Source organism: Stegastes partitus, unplaced genomic scaffold (assembly GCF_000690725.1).
Source record: "Stegastes partitus isolate 25-593 unplaced genomic scaffold, Stegastes_partitus-1.0.2 Scaffold450, whole genome shotgun sequence".
Lineage (NCBI taxonomy): Eukaryota > Metazoa > Chordata > Actinopteri > Pomacentridae > Stegastes > Stegastes partitus.
This window is the reverse complement of record NW_007578181.1, coordinates 61,476-78,227: the sequence shown is the minus strand read 5'-3', so window position 1 is coordinate 78,227 and position 16,752 is coordinate 61,476. Positions and strand designations below refer to the sequence as shown.

The 16,752-nt window shown below is 44.6% G+C and overlaps 1 protein-coding gene across 5 annotated transcripts; it reads left to right on the top strand.

Annotated features, from left to right (window-relative positions):
- Positions 1-233: 233 nt before the first annotated feature.
- On the top strand, positions 234-16,144 carry grhl1 (grainyhead-like transcription factor 1). 5 transcript variants are annotated; one of them, XM_008286323.1, is made up of 17 exons: positions 456-681; positions 1,079-1,157; positions 2,395-2,587; positions 2,807-2,880; positions 3,393-3,526; positions 3,605-3,843; positions 4,417-4,499; positions 4,823-4,976; positions 5,068-5,179; positions 6,207-6,301; positions 8,705-8,948; positions 9,540-9,667; positions 11,569-11,597; positions 11,815-11,900; positions 13,538-13,623; positions 14,052-14,116; positions 14,771-16,144. In XM_008286323.1, exons 3-17 carry the CDS (start codon positions 2,522-2,524, stop codon positions 14,883-14,885), a joined length of 1,710 nt encoding a protein of 569 aa, XP_008284545.1. In that variant the 5' UTR covers positions 456-681; positions 1,079-1,157; positions 2,395-2,521; the 3' UTR covers positions 14,886-16,144. The 5 variants fall into 5 exon arrangements, with proteins under 5 accessions (XP_008284543.1, XP_008284542.1, XP_008284541.1 ...); XM_008286321.1 differs by lacking the exons at positions 456-681; positions 1,079-1,157 and adding an exon at positions 234-414 and having other exon boundaries at positions 3,653-3,843; XM_008286320.1 differs by lacking the exons at positions 456-681; positions 1,079-1,157 and adding an exon at positions 234-414 and having other exon boundaries at positions 3,620-3,843.
- Positions 16,145-16,752: the final 608 nt, after the last annotated feature.

Sequence of the window (16,752 nt, the reverse complement as noted above, 5' to 3'; positions counted from 1 at the left end):
ATCAACCAACTATTTCCAATAGCTTATCAGCCCAACATGATAAAATCACAGCTGTTCAACCCTGTTCTTCCACTGCTCCAGCCTCAGTCCCCTCCGCAGCTCCAGGTAGGCCAGCGCGCTCAACCAATCACAGCCTCGGAGCGGGTAATTGACGGTAAAGCCCCGCCCCCCACGTCCACCTGTAATCCAATCCGCGGCCTTGTCACAGGTAAAACTAGCCTCAATTTCTCAGCATTGCCCCAAAAAAGCGAGAAAAGCCGACAAAACCCGTTCTCTCAGTGCGGGACAGCTTGTTTGTTGCCCTCATCCAGTGTTGGCGGCGCAGTTTTCCACAGCAGAAGAAGACGGATCGGATTTTCAGTACCAACTAGAAAGTCCAGTTCGACCGACCGAGATGTCACAGGAGCATGACAAGTAAGTTGTCCTGACTCTCCACTTTTTTAGCCTGCACCGGGAGCACGTTGGCGCTTTTTAAAAACTCATTCTAACACTTTCCAGGATTTTTCCACACATTGTTCCGCCACCTCTGCTCATGGATTTAGCTTTTAAAAGCCGCCTCACACAGACCTGCAGCTGCTGCCTGATGCTTTACAAACTGACTCTTGCATTAATATTTTAGGATTATTATTATAGCTGATCTATTTTTATTTTTTTCCTCCCTCTCTCTCTTTTTTTTATTGGGTAAGTTTGCTGAGAAGCAGTTGGGCGATAATTTCCCATGGTGCGTAACTGGCTGATTTCAGCTGTCATGTTCAAGCCTGTACAGGTGTATCTCCACCTGTTCGTGCGAGCCGAGACGCCTGTTAGAATAAAACGCCGTCCCGTGATACAGATGGGGCGGTTTAGTGTTTGGCTTTTTGCTTTAAGCTCCAACAGTTATGTGGATAGTCTTAATGGTGTTTGTTCAGGAATAAACATCAGCAGGTAGAAGAAAAAAAAACAGTGTGCAGGTGGTTTGAGGAGCAGCTCCAGTGGAATTCTAAGAAAAGAAAAAAACAGATCAGTATTCTTTCTTCATGCTGTCCTATGGGAGATGGTATTACTCTATATTCTGTATTTTTTTTTTTTTTTTTTTGAGGGCAATGACAAGGAGACTGTATGAGTGGAGTGAAACTGTACACCTGCTAGGCGTTGGCTCGACTACTAACACAAACAATGTAAGCAACCAGCAGGCTATCTGAGGTTTGAGTGGATTTAATGTTTTCTCAAATTCGGTGGCTCAGAAATAAAAGACAAAACTCCTCTTAAATGTATTTTTTGTTGATTTTTTGGAGGTTTTTGTTTCTTCGTTTACATTAAAAGCGACACAACTCTGCTTCCCTGACTTTATTTTCTCAAATCTAATCGTAATTTCTACCTGAAAAACAACCAAACTCTCCTTTTTTTATGTGTGTGTTTGTTTTAGTTACAGACTGGAGTTTTATTGCTGCTAAATAATGGATGTTATCAGGTTGCGGTTTTATGAATAGCACAATTAGAGCTAGGATTACTAATTATCACTTTGCACTGACCATTGAGAGACAAAAAGAAAAAGCTGCGTTTGTTGTAGATACTCGACATGGAAACTGAGCCAGTCTGTTCACACTTTCTAGTGATTGCTTTGTGCAGGAAGGATGTGTTGTAGAGGTGTGTGGTTTCCAAAGTCTGGCAAAGAAATGATCTGAGCGCGGGCTCGGTTCAAGACATCAGGATTAACTGAGCAAACAGAGGCCGTGCAAACATTTAAATTTACTGTAAACGGGCAACTTGAGTGCACTTCACACATGTAGAAGCCTCCTGTGCTGCTGTGTTTTTATTAAATCAGTTAACCCACATAGGCTCAAGAGCTTAAAGCGACATCAGAAGGAGCTGATGGAGGCGTGTTCGTCCGACTCGGCCCGGTTCACAGAGCGATGACTCTGAAGGCCTCGCAAGACTGAGGAGGAAGAGAAAAGATGAAGGCGTTGACCGCGCATCAGAACTCGTGATTGTTTTCCATCAACAGGTTCTCGCCTAAATAACAGCAGCAGCAGCACAGTTAGCACGCAGGAATGCAGCAGGTTCAGGTGCGTCACCTGCGGTCGGCCTCTCCACCAATGAGAGATCCCCGAACCAGAGTCGCCTCACTGGACGAGCCTGTAGAGCGTCTTTTCCTGAAGACGCCTGTGTGGTTCGATGGCTGAGATTTGTTGCACAACGGTTGAAAAGCCTGAACAACTGGTCCGGCTGATGAAGAGCATCTGCGCGGTTGATCTGTGGCTCTTCTAACCTGTTTGTCTGTTTTGACCGAGGCACTGATTTTTCTTTGAGGTTTCGTGAACTCACATGGAGTCAGTTAAAGTTTAAAGTGAAGCACTGACATCTTATCAATTGATCTGTCTGTGGTAACTGAAGCCAACACTCCCCTGTTTGCAGTAAGCGTGCGGTCCTGGTTCTCCAGAACGAGCAGGGCTATGGCGGCGGCCAGCGTCGCTCCTTCACCACAGAGGACGAAGCCTGGAAAACGTTCCTGGAGAATCCGCTGACGGCCGCCACCAAAGCCATGATGAGCATAAACGGAGACGAGGACAGCGCCGCGGCTCTGGGCCTGCTCTACGACTACTATAAGGTATCTGAAAACCCCTCACACCGGTGGATTCTCCCAAACTGTACCTGCTGTGTACGATCCACATTGGTGCTGACAGCCAGCCATTACGCAACACCTGTGAGGCAGCAGAGCCTTATGTCATGTAACTGATCCAGCGGCCCATTTAGACAGCGGGATGACCCGAGTTGTTGGATGTGATGTGGTCAGACGCTGAGCGGCTGTGTTTACCCTCGCATACAGGTGCCCAGGGACAAGAGAACAATAACGCAGCCCAAGACCGACGCTATGGTCTCTGATGTGGATCCCAACAAAAGGTGAGCGCCAATCCTCTCCTAATGCAAACCCCCCCCTTTAAAAATAAAAGCGCAGCAGAGGGCGACTGCATGAAAAGAATGGGGAAGATTCAAGCTCATTTTCTGAATTTTAAATTAGAGCTGCACACACCTTTGGCCTCAGGGGCTCCCGCCTTATTCAAAATGTCAAGCTACGTATTGTCAAACGGAAGCTTAGCATCTAAGCCACTAGATGTAAAGGTTAGGCTAAAATGCAGGGTTACGAGCTTCCACTGGTTGAATTTAATTGGAAAACTTCAATTACATCATGATTACAATTCTAGTCAGACAGTTGCAAAAGAAAATTACACATAAAGAAGCTGAACTGTGCTATAAAAGACACCAAATAAGGCATAAAAATCTCAAAGAATGTAACTTCAGAGCTGTTTAAATGGTGCATAGTTCATGAATTAAAGTGCACATCGTTCATGAAGCCAACTCTCAGACAATCTTTTAACCCGGTGCTACGTATGTGTTGTGTTTCTTTGCTGCAGGCACCAAATCCAGACCGGACACCCCTTAGTCCCCCTCCAGGAAGGCGGGATGGAGAACCGGATCCAGGTCCTCAAGGCGCCCTTCAACATTCTTCAGCTGGCCCAGGACAAGAGGGGCCACTTTGCCTCGCCAGGTTTGTCCGCATTCGGCAACACGAACGCACAAAATCAGTTTTCGACACAGAAAACCTTATTGTCAGTTGTTCATTCAGACACGACTGTCACAGTTTCCATTGCCGCTGTGCCAAACTACCCGCCAGTCAAGACCGAGGTGCCGACCCACGGCTTCTCGGTGACCGTGCCGAACAACTGCGCCGAAACCAACAGCCACGTGGGCGTCTTCGACCGCCAGCAGCTCTCCCACAGCGCAGTCCAGTTCAGCCCCAGCACCCAGTCCCGCACGCCCCCCGACTCCACCTTCACCGAGACTTTCAAGGATGGTTCCCAGGAGGTGAGTGTTTCGGTCCCCCTCTTTCTTTCTAAAAAAAAAAAGAAACCCTGCTAATGCCCCTCCTTCCTCCGCTTCGCTTTCCTCTCCTCTCCTCTCTCAGATCTCTCCCATCAGACAATAGGATATTCACCTGATCCCATGGAGCCAGCGGTGGGCTCAGCCTTCCCTGGTTTTATTTGAACATGCCAAAATAGTGGCCAGTGTGTTATTATGCCATTGTCTCACCAACACAATAAAGTGCTGTACTTTTCTCCTACAATAGCCAAAGCCTTTTCTCTCTCCTCTTTCTCTTCTTTAACCTGGAGGGGAATTACCTCAGAAAAGAGTAACCCAACAAAACCCCTGTACAGGAGGGGTGAGGGGCAGCGACGGAGCCGTGTTCAACAAAACCAGGGACGGAAGAGAAAACGGATTATCAAAAAAACACCTACGAGAAAGCTACAGGGAACTAGATTAAACTGCTAATCGCTCATCTGTTATAACGGATCGTATAAAATCAGAGCACTTTTACATCCTCCTGTGCCGGTGCTTTATTCACACGCTGTCTCCGTCTGTTTCCTTTGTGCGCTGCAGGTGTTTTCCTTCCCGGGAGATCTCCAGTTACGTATGACCTCCATGACGCCCGAGGACTACACTCAGTTTGACACCATGCCGGGGTAAGTCGTGCTGCCGCCGGCCCACCGTCCGGCTTCCACCGCCTTTCAGCTTTTGACACAACACGGCAGAAAGGCTTCATTCATCCCAGTCACAGGGGAGACACCGGACTCCCCGTCCATGTGAAAGACAAGAGGCCGCGCACACGGGCGCTACCTGGCCCGGCCCGGACTACGCGCTGACGGGCGCTACCTGGCCCGGCCCGGACTACGCGCTGGTTTTGGGATTTAGCTGCCGAGCGAAACCCAAAGTTGAATTGATTTCATTGCAGAAATGCAGGGTTTTTCTTTTGATACTGATGTGATTCTATTTCTCTGTGCTTTAGGAATAACTTTGAGTACACTCTCGAGGCGTCCAAGTCGCTGCGTCAGAAGACTGGCGACGGGACGATGACGTACCTCAACAAGGGCCAGTTCTACCCGATCACCCTCAGGGAGGTCGACAACAAAGGCATGCAGCAGCCCATCACTAAAGTCAGGGTAAGAACGCAGGATTATTGACGGTAATCTGATGCTAAATCTTTATTTTTGCAGCATTTTAAGCCGTCTTTGTGTCTGTTTCCACCGTCAGAGCGTGGTGATGGTGGTGTTCGGGGAGGAGAAGTGCCGAGACGACCAGCTGAAGCACTGGAAGTACTGGCACTCCAGACAGCACACGGCCAAGCAGAGGTGTCTCGACATCGGTAAGATCCGAAACAGAAGTTTTTTTTAAAATAAGAAAGCAGGCAGAAGGTCCTGAAACTTTCCCAGTGTGAGAACTGAGACGTCAGAGAGTTCAGTGTAAACAGTGACGTGACAGATTAACCCTCATGTGGTTGAAAAGGCAACTTAGCAGGAAAAAGGGCGTGCTGACGATTATGATGCCTCACTTTTTAGAAGTATTTGGCAACTTACCAAAATAGATTTAGTTTGTCTGATTTCTTTGTCGTTTATTTATTTGGATGCTCTTGATTGGCTGATTTTGTTTCAGACTGAACTTTATGCAGTTAAAATGCTGCTTCCTGTCCAGTTTCTGTTTTTTCACTCCTGTCACATTTTTTGCTCATCGAAGGTTCCTTTTTTTTTTTACAACAATAAAAAGTCCTACACCTCTGTGGAAACAGCAGATCATGGCCTGAAGTAGAGAAAACTCAGAAATATCTTCAGTGCAGAATAAGTTAGAATGCCATAAATCTTCAAAATAAAAGGGTTGAATTTCTTTTAATTGCTTATTTTACTTTTAAACAAAAAACAAAAACCTGGACTCAACATGTACAACATTTTTCTAGCTGCCCATAAGTGTTCTTAATTCTGGAAAAATTAGTGGTGATTCTACGTACTATAGATATTTTACTTCTTATATTTTTGATTTCTTTCCATATTTATTTCCTGTCTGCTCTGCAGTTGAGCCCATTTCAGCCAAAAGTCTCTGAATTTTTGTCACTTGACTGTTGGTTACCGCTGAGTCATTAACGGCTTTTCAGTTGTGCCCATGAATGTAGAATTTTAATTTTTTTACAGAATCTTTTTAGAGCAAATGGTTTATTTTTGGCAAATTTTAAAACGAGACACGTAGAATAAATGGATTTTGATGCAACATCAAGATTTTCAGTTCCAGGATTGTCAGAAAGCTGAACATCTGAGGACTGTTTTTGGTTTTACAGTTTCAATAAATGGATAATTTAACTGTCGAGGATTAACTGATCAATAAACTGCTGTTCTTTGCTCCAGCTGACTACAAGGAGAGCTTCAACACCATCGGCAACATCGAGGAGATTTCCTACAACGCCATTTCCTTCACCTGGGACACCAACGAGGAAGCCAAGGTAGGACGAACATTAATGCTTCCACACATACAGCCGGCTGACATTCTCCTCAGTCTTCAGTTATTATTTCAACAGACCTCATGTGTGAAGGCGGCTGTTTGCCCTCCAGTGTTCATGTAAAAACAAGTCCGACGTTTGGTTCACAGGGTCACCACTGATCCACGTTTCCATGAACTTCCTTGTCTTGAACTCTTAATGTGAGCTTTGAACTTTTAACACAGAGACACTTAAAGCTTTAATCCGAAAATAGACTCGTGTTCTTTTAACGTGGTTTCTCACCACAGACCAGAATCAGAGTTTTCTTTGTCGGAGATCATCAGCCCCTTTGTTCGCTGTGATCCTTTAAAACAGTGGTTAAATAAAAGGATGCTGTCGTGTCGCGCCCCCTCGTCCTACGTGTTGACTCAGGTTGCGTAGAAACGAGGAGGTGTGAGTCTTCCTGCTCTGCTCACGAGTTTTCTGACTCGTCCAACCTGCCCGTCACCCCTATTGTGATGCTGCGTGTCGAGGTATGTCGGCACCAGGCAGCGGCAACAAAGAGCGCAGGAATGAGGAAACTCCGCAGGGGAGGAGGACGGGGACCGGGTCGGACAGTTGGCAAATAAAATCCAGTTTAACGGGTGGAAAAGGTGACAGAAAGGAGGAGTTTCCGACCTCTGCTCCTCTCTTCTTTGTTGTCAACCGTCCCGCCGCCCTCCGGCAGCGTAACCGCTGCCCGACCGGCAGCGTTTGCATAAACAGAGACGACATCATCTCCTGCACTTGGCGGCTCTTCTCTGTAGGCTACGCTTTGCATAAATAAACTAACATGCACAGGCGTCCTCTGCACACACACAGCAGGATGTGGGTCTAACTGTCTCATGACTGGAGGCCTGTGTCCATAGGATGTTCATCCTTGTGTGTGAGCACCACACCGTGCTGTTTGAGCATCTCATCCGCCAGGCGTTGGGTTACAGATGAAGATGTGTGAGTGTGTGCTTAGATGTTTGACTTCTGACTTCAGGAGTTCAGGACATCTGTCTGTGGTCGATCCTCGCTTGGTTGTAGGTTTAAGGTTGAAATTAGGGGTTCAGTGAGTTAAGATGATAAACACTCCTGGTGTGGTTTAGCAGCAGCGTGTTTGTATCTGTGACGGGAAGCTGCTGCCTTTTATTTCTGTGCTTCGGGGCAAATTAGTTGAATTGTCAAAAAACATTTTTGGGTAGAAATAATTTCTTTTCTGCTCTGTCTTAAGTTAAACTCTTCTTTCCTCTTATGTGTGGTCTCATTTTATCAGACAATAAAGTGACTACAAGCCCCAAATACAGAAAAATGACACAGATTCTTTTAAACAGTTCACTTTTTTCGCAAAAACTTCACTCCAAATATTTTCCAGAACACTTAAAAAAAATCTTGTTTTACCATTTACACCAGTGGTCGACTCATTATTGGATCTGATATTCAGGTTTTGTCCTGATTATTGATATCATTCTTTAAAAAAATAATAAAAATTCCTGTAAAATAAGACATTTTGTAAATGTAATAGCCGACCTAAAAGTTCTGATTTTATTGTAAGTGTAAAACTTAAATTAAAAAAATAAAATAAAATTGCAGCAAAGTTTTACGTTAGAGTTGATTTTGATGCAGAGATTTTCATTTTTCATGCAAATGTTTGTCAGTTGCAAATATCAGTCTTCTATTTCCTTGAGTCCAAAACAAATGCACACAAATTAAATGAATAAATAAAAACATAAGGGTCCTAATTTGGACACAGACAGACAGCAGACACAAATAAAACTTTAATATTTTCATGTTGGGTGTGAACTAATTTTATCATAACTCATTTTTCTGCCCTTCTAATTGTGGCGATCAGTTTAAAATCTTCTTTTTAAGCCTTGTTTTAATTCTCTGTAGACATAAATGAGATTAAAATGAGATGTATGAAAATCCCACACCAGTTATTTGTCTTGTGGAAATCCACCAATGAAGACCAGCGGGGTTAATAACCTCATTAAATGTTCCTTCTGTTGTTTAAATTTATTGTGTTAAAGCAAAGCATGAATGCACAAAGATTTATTTATTTTGTTGCTGAACAAAGTGAATATCGGTGGCATCTGCTGATTTTTATCTCTCGGATCCTTTCTGGGTGTTTTGTTGACACAATGAGAAACTGCAGGAGGAGACAAAGGAACATGTGATGACTGAAGTCAACCAATAGAGGGCAACACAGAACACTGAATGTATTCAGAGGCCTGAGCTGTGAGGCACCTGCTGCAGGAAGTGTTCAGTGTTGGTGCCACTAAAGCTAAAGTGATCAGAGTGAAAGTTTAATAATGAAGAAGCAGACATTAAATAAATCTAAGTTGTAATTCCACATCTGTTCCCGTCTCTTTCGTCTCCATCCTCCTCCTTTTCTGTCCACAGATCTTCATCTCCGTCAACTGCCTGAGCACCGACTTCTCCTCTCAGAAGGGGGTCAAGGGTCTTCCCCTGAACCTGCAGATCGACACGTACAGCTACAACAACCGCAGCAACAAGCCCATCCACCGCGCCTACTGCCAGATCAAAGTCTTCTGCGACAAGGGGGCGGAGAGGAAGATCCGAGATGAGGAGAGGAAGCAGTCCCGCCGGAAAGGCAAAGTGGCCGAGCTCAGCGCTAACCTCTCCTGTGAGTCTCCTCTGAGGTGTACGATGGGTGGTGGTGGGGCTGAAACCCTGAATGTTCCCCGCAACATGTCGAGATGACAAGTTGTGTTGTGGAAAATATCTGTGTGAATCTTGCCAGCTTCTTCCAGTTGCACCGCTGAATTTTGAGCCCTTGTGTGTGGACGAGGGGGGTTTACGGTTACCAACGTACCGCCAGTTAGCGCCTGATCCTGCAGCTGCTTTAGGCTCTGCAGCGCGTTTTGGCTTCTTTCAGCCCATTGTTTTGGTTTTAGGCCCAACATGACAACTTTTCTATGACAGTTAACTCCCAGCCCTCCAGTCCACCTCATTCCAGGACACAGCAGTTAAAAAATGAAGCTCTGATAAACCAAAAAGGAGCTAATGCAAGACTAAACACTGCACTTACACGTCCCAGATGTGTTTGCTGGATGTTTAAATTAAACTTTATGCTACCATGCTTGCTAGAATAACTCTATAAGTCAGTGTTGGGTTTGCTGCCCTGCCCCAAGACGGCCATAAATATCTGTTAATTCTAGTTTGAAGACTTTGTCCTCCACTTTTTAAAACAAATATTTTCTGCACTTCCTCTCAGTTGTGGACGTGAAGGTGCCGATTCTCCAGAAGCGCAACGACGTGACCATCTTCAAGATGATGACCGACCTGGAGACCCAGCCCGTCCTCTTCATCCCCGACATTCACTTCTCGGCCTTCCAGCGCCACGTGAGTGTCGAATACGGACCCGGTCGCTGTTTATGTCAACCTGCTTTTTGTGCCGTTGGTGAACATGTTTTTGCTGCATTTACGCACCGTTCGCAGCATCTTAGGAGGTCCATAAACAGTTTGTTTTTCTGCCTCCACCCACTCATCTGCCAGCTGGGTCGAGGTGACCTGCCTGCTCGCGAGTTGGCAGGAACAGAGAGTTCTGGTTTGGTGCTTTGATATGAGTCCTACATACTGATGGCAGGGTTTCAGACTGCTTACTCACATGATGAATCATTTACCAGTGATTTAAAATAAACCAGGGGGGTGCAGGACATAGTACCTGCGCAGCCACCTTAATTCACGTGTTCATGTTTGCTCAGGGCAAAGGGAAGAGATGGATTCTGGGAGAGGGGGCAGGAATGCAGCTTTCTTATGGATTTGTGGAGGCAGAAAGGAGATGGTCAGGGATGCGTATCGGGGTGAAAGGAGGACAGATGTGCTGTGCGTGCACGCCGTTTGTCAGGTTTTTATCAGCTTCAAACACCTCCTGTGTGACTGGACTCTGAGCTTTGCTTCTAGAGTGGACTCATCACATGGCCCCTCGGTGTGTGAGCACCTGACCTGAATGCTAGTTAGCACCACTCGTAGCTTTTTGGGGGCAGTTTAGTTTTCTGTGACGTGCACAACGAGTTGCTTTATTCATGGTGAAAATGCCTCCATAGGAGCAGTCCATTGAGAAATTTGCCTGCTTGTGAACGTCGACTGCCCCCTGCTGGCCAAACTGAGAGCAGCCTGAGTGCAGTTGAGGAAAATGTTCCCTTTTTAGCTTTCTGTCTCAGTGAGTTTACTTTGCAAACCAGCGAGGCCGAGAGAGGGAAAGAAGGCTATTTTTGGTGATGCCAATGACACTGAACCTTGCTGACCTCTCCTGCGACTGCGCTATCAGTTTCCGATAAACTCTGAGTTCACTGGCTTCCCTCTTAGAATAGAATCCTATTAATGGGAGTGCAACCAGCACAGCGACGGGGCAAAAGGCTCAAAAAACGTCCCTCCACTTGTTAAGAATTAAAAACAGCATTTTTAATTTATTTTGAGATTTTTTTTAAAGCAAAAACATCCAAAATCCATCGCTTTACAGCGTCATAAATCTGATGATGATGATCTGGTTCTCTCATAGATGATAATAAATAATATAGCTTTTGGTTTTAAAATGTTGCTTCAGCAATTTAAAGATATTGTTTGGAAAAAAATGCACATTTTACTGTGTTTCCAAACATTGTTTTGAGGAAAATTGATTGACAGAGAACAAAAAATTAGCAGAAGGATGTACAACAACGTATTCTGTCTGATCCGACTGTCTTATCCTATAAATAATCCAGAACCTGTGACCCCCTGTGAGGGTCCAGACTTGCCTTAAACATGTTCCTCCAGCTGGACAGGCCTTGCTCTACATATGCAGTATAGATCTGTGTAGCTGAGTAGCAGGTTTGTGTCAACAAGGTTCAGTTTTCAGTGATAAAGGAAGAATAAACGGGTCAGCACAGGAAACCGTTTGGACTTGGCTGTAGACTTTGGCTTTGACCTATTTGACTGATTTAGCCGCCACCATGAAGAGCTACAGCTGCAGGACATGAGTTAAAGATCATTTAAGTTTATTTTCATGTCAGATATAATTAACAAAATACCAGTTTTTAAAAAAAAAAAAGATAAAGATAACTTTATTGATCCCACAGTGGGGAAACTTCACCGTTACAACAGCTCCAAAAAAAAGTGTTTAGTCAGTGCAAGAATAATTGGGAACACTCAGTGCAAACTGTAGGAAAAAGCACCAATAACTGATCTCAAGACAATGTGTAACGGTTGGTTGTTAATGTTTCTGTTCATGTCAGTGAACTTCTGCTCCTCTGTTCCTCTTGCAGCCTTTCTCGGCAGAAGAGGGAGAAGAAAGGTGAGTTCACCCTGATTTCACACTCGCTCTACAGCAGCTTTGAACCGACACAACCTTTGGCACTTTCTCCGTAAAAGGCATGCAGACGTACAGATGCTGTTTCTAGGAAATGCTCGTGGGCTTTGTGTTGTTTTTTGTGTGTGTGTGTGTTTTGTAGCTGGTTGCTAAGACCATTTAAGCAGTGTTTTGTGTGTGTGTGTGTGTGTGTCCACTGCAGCTCGGGCATGAAGAGATTACCCTTCAGCGACGACGAGTTCGGTTCACCTCCGAACAAGATGCCGAGAGCCGAGGAACCAAAGAAAGGTACTACATATATGTGTGTGTGTGTAGTGTGTGTAGTGTGTGTGTGTGTAGTGCTTCGACTGTTCTTATGCTCTTCTCTGAGGCTAAATCAGCGTGTTACAGCCGCGTGCACTTACATGTGTGTTTGCTGTGCTCGCCCTCTGAAGCTCTCCTCCCACACACGCACACACACACACACACACACACACACTCTCTCTCTCCGAGCCATGTGATTATTCCAGGTCTTTCAAAACACACACACACACGTGCCCGAGGCCTCCACTGACCCAACAAAATACCGCTGATCACTCCGTGCATAAATGCATGCAAACAAGCCTGCGCCCTTTTCCCCACATCCCATTCACAGGCAGACAACAGGAGTTTTTTTCTAATAATAAATATGCAAATACTTTTAAAAAAATGTGTTGTAGCTAAAAGGTGAACATTAAAAAGAATTGGGCTTTATCTCAACCGTTTACAACCAGTTTGTGTATCGTTACTAAGCCCGGTTACACCCCGGATATTGAGGCAGGAATATAGTTTTTACATGAACCCCAGAGGAACTAAGAAGTAATGAATGCATCAGCGCTTTTTTATCGATCACGTTCCCCTCTAGAGCCTCTAAGAGTCCATCAACCAACAACCTCAGATGGGAACTGTGGTCACAACCTGCGACAAAAAGTCAGAAATAAATATGACTTTATTTTATCGGTTCACAAGTTTAAAAAAGAAAACGAAACCGCTGTAATACAGAATCATTTCATGTTACTTGCGTCAAGTATTCATGACTGTTTAAAGTCCCCAATAGGCATGGTTGGTATGTGGCCTTAAGTTTCCTTTAAACTTAAACTAAATTCACTCAAAAGTTTTTTTTTCTTTTCTCGAGGCTTGTCGTGTTTTTCCAGTCAGAAAACTGGCAGCTCCGGGATCGTATTGACGTCTCGGTTGCCAATCGCCTGCTGCTCCTAAAAATGACGTCTGTCGCTGTCCTCGGCTGATCCAGACCGCAATTTGCGAAGCACGACAGAAGCCAAACTCCGTCCATACTCTCACTTATCCCACTTCTTTCAGGCCATATACAGAAGTGGCTGAAACCAGTGAAAGCGTCCGTGCGGCACATGTTTGCGTCTTTAAATAGAGACGAGGAGTGTTTAGAGGCCGCGAATGTCACAAGTTCCAGCATCAGGTTGGAAAAAAAACAATACAGCAAAGTCTCTGTGGAGCGCGAGCTATTTTGAGAAGACAGAGTGTCGTGAGGTGGGTCAGCGTTTGTGTGTCTTTACAACCACGCCGCTGTGCTTTCTAGGTGCACTTTGCGCTCAGTGTCTGGATCAAAGCCTGTGCAGTCTGGCAGAGGGACCGTTCGGTTAAAATGGATTGCAGTGTTGTACACTGTAGCTGCACATTTACTAATGGAGCAAACATATGTGTAGTCGTGCTTAAACTTCTTTGAAAGTGAGACGGGGAGTCGCAGTAAAGCCACAAATCCTCAAACCCACACAAATGGACCAAAGCAGCACTTAAGCTGTTTGGTCTGACGCAAATAAACCCTTTTTATGACTGCCGGTGACTTTTCCGTGTTTGTTCCACGAACATGCGTGCTCTGCTTTGACGCCTGCCTGCCTCCTCTGTCTTTTTTTTTTTTTCCCACCACACAGTCCTGCTGTACGTGCGCAAGGAAACAGAGGAGGTGTTTGATGCCCTCATGCTGAAGAATCCCACGCTGACAGGCCTGGTGGAAGCTGTAAGTTGTCCTCAGTTCACTGCGTCGGGATTCGCGCTCCTGTTTCACATTAGCGATTACAGAAACTTGAGGCTCAGCTCTTTCTGTGTCTGAGCAACTGTGGGCTGCTAAACAAGCTGTGACAGGCGTAATGCAGGGGAGTAGATCGGGTGTGGTTTTAGGACAGAACTGGGGGGACGATAAATTCAAGAGATGGATGATAGGGTGCGAATGGAGTTGTGGAAAAGAGGAACGGGAGGAAGGCGGGGTGGGTTGTCTCAGAGGCAACAATGCTTCATCTGGGGTCGTCGAGTGCAAAAAGAATTGAGTGAAAGGGTCTGGTGGGGTGGTTACTGAGAACAGTGAGGTTGATGGGATATTCTAGGTGAACCAGGTCTCTTTCAAAGATTATTTTGTTGTTTGTTTAACGCTGCTTTGTCGTTTTCCAGATTGCAGACAAGTACGAGCTGCCTCTGGATAAGGTTGGAAAGGTGTACAAGAAGTGCAAGAAAGGGTGAGGAGTCATTAACATCCCAGTGCTGCTTCTGAAACCAAATATGACACAAACGAATGAATAAATCTAAAATATAGCAGCAGCTTGAGGTATTTGGGGGGTTTTCCTCAACTGTCTTACTTCCAATTTGCAGATTAAACTTTAACTAAATGTAATTTCCCTTCGAAATGCAAATTAGAAGTGAAGTCAATCAAGTCATGTGGGTTTTCCCAGATTCATATCTGGCTCCTCCAGCTTGCAGGGAGGTCAAACACAATCTCATCACCATGGGTTCACCTCACACAGGAGGTAATGCAATTTTTTGAGTTAATTGTCCAATCAGCAATTACAAATAGCTGCTGTGAGGCACATAAGCCAATCATGAGCCGTAATGAACGGACCCACACAGGTTTGATTGGCGTCACTTGTGATCTGACAAATTGAAGGTAAATTGTCCACTGATTGCATTTGCATAATGGCAGAAAGCGTCGGTGCTAAGCTAAGCTAACTAGCTGCTCTGTTGAGTGACTTCGGTTTGGATGTGAAAGATGAAACGTTTACTCTACATTAATTACTTAAAGTCTTGATTGGTTCTACACTCTGTACAACCTTAAAATCAGTTTGATGCTTTGGTGAAGCCAACCAGACTTTAACGCTCCATTTCTGTGCCAACAGTATTCTAGTCCACATGGACGACAACATCATCAAGCACTACTCCAACGAAGACACCTTCCAGATCAGCATGGAGGAGCTGGGCGGCATGTACAAACTCACCCTCACTGAAATCTGATTCAGGAAGCAGAGGTGTCCTGGAACATCCCGATCGCAGGACAAACGGAGCCGTCAGGTTTACACTTCTGGCTGTGCAGTGATTATGGACTCGATCTGAAAATCAAATCACGTCGTCTGTGTGCTGTATTAAGTGTCAGTTTAAAAGCCATAGCTCTTAGTAGGCACCGATGTCGGTTAGAGATGTAAGTTATACATTTTTGATTCATTTTTAAAGCTTTTATTGTGCATAAAGAATTACCAACTGTTTGATTGTTATGACACTTTTGTATTTGGTGAGAATACGAGCTGCACCTCGGGTGTCGGCGCCTACTTTTGTAAAAAAAAAAAAAAAAACCTTTGTGCAGGTTTGCAGAGCAGTTGTAGTGCTGCTATACCTCATGCTATGCAAGCAGCACGGCTTATGCATTCATATGTTTGAATTTTATCAAGAGAAGCAGATCTTATTTCCCTTCCCGAAGCCATAGCACTGATGATTGCAATCTGCAAAGTTCGGTATTTAGCGCAGAAAAAGAAAAAGATGACGGCAAATTGTTACCGGAGCCCCAGAGGTTCAGCGTATTAAGACTAAACAACACGACAGTATTTAGTGTGTGAAACCTTCTTCGATCATCACGTGAGTAGGGTAGAATACTGCAGATGTTTGTGTTTTCCTAGCATAGAATCCATTTTTTGTGAATGACGTGGCTTAAAAGACTCAGATCAACTCAAACGACGGCCTCTTTGTGAGTATTACAGAAATCTATCCATGACATTGATAAAACACAGCTACCCTTCCCCTGTAGGTTAGTTTTCTGAATGTTGGTGAAACAGGTCAATGAATATCTAGAACAGTCTGTTCAGGCTGTGCTGGAAGTGCAATATGATGTTTAGGTTCGGACGCGTTCAGAAAACTACTTCCCTCTGTTGCCATAACGACAGTATAGAATGCGTGTTAATTGATTTTTTTTTTTTAATGGAAATATCCTTGTACATATTAACTGGAAAAAAAGGATCTTTTGTATCTCAGTACTTATTGTGTATATATTTATTAAGAGAACGGATGTGGGCCACTCTTTTTTTTTTTTGTTTATTTTTTAACCATATATAACCAAATTTCTATTAATCCTATTAATATAATGCTGTTTTCCTTTTTATATGAAGTTACTCCAACATTACATGTCAAGGGACAGAAAGTTCACGTGTTTTTAATAATTTGTTGTTTTTGTAAAGGATTTGACGCACAAAGTGCCCAATAAAAGCTCTCCGGTAGCTACTGCTTTGGTCGCCTCAGACTCTCTCTTCTTTATGCTCTGTCACACCTTTACATCCGTTTTATTCCTTCACATTCACCGTCATGTTTCGATAGATTTGTAAACAGCGCACATGCAAAGGTTTAATTAAATGATAGCAGGTCCGTTGGTGTTGAGGTGTGGCAGAGATTAACTGTGTCTGTCCACAGGAACAGATGTCTGGGCATCAGCTCCGACCCTGCACACAGGAAACGGGCCTGACAGGACAGCCTGGTGCCGAGAAGCCGCTCTGTCGGAAACCTGGCCGCACATTCCAACACGCATCCCTCCGTTATACTGGGTTCAGAAATGTGGTGGCATTAATGCCCTAATCTGATTACTTGTCATAACCTTGAAGAATCCTTTAACCTCTCATTTAGCACCAACATTTAATAATTAAAACTCGTGACATTCCCTCCATCCTCAGCCAAAATTTGGGTTTAGTGCCACTTAATGCTAACACACGTAGCTAACTGGTGAACATCACCACTGTCTCACAGAGCTGCTAGCCGGGCTGTAGTCGGTTTGTTTTCTAGGATTGGGTTGTAAAAACAAAAATAATAATTAAAGCCGCAAGCGGCGATGGACGGGTCCTCG

Coding starts and splice junctions, on each gene's coding strand:
- grhl1 (XM_008286319.1), top strand. CDS start 395: ATGTCACAGGAGCATGACAA. Junction 5,180..6,206: donor GCAGAGGTGTCTCGACATCG/GTAAGATCCGAA, acceptor TCTTTGCTCCAG/CTGACTACAAGGAGAGCTTC. Junction 14,117..14,770: donor TACAAGAAGTGCAAGAAAGG/GTGAGGAGTCAT, acceptor CTGTGCCAACAG/TATTCTAGTCCACATGGACG.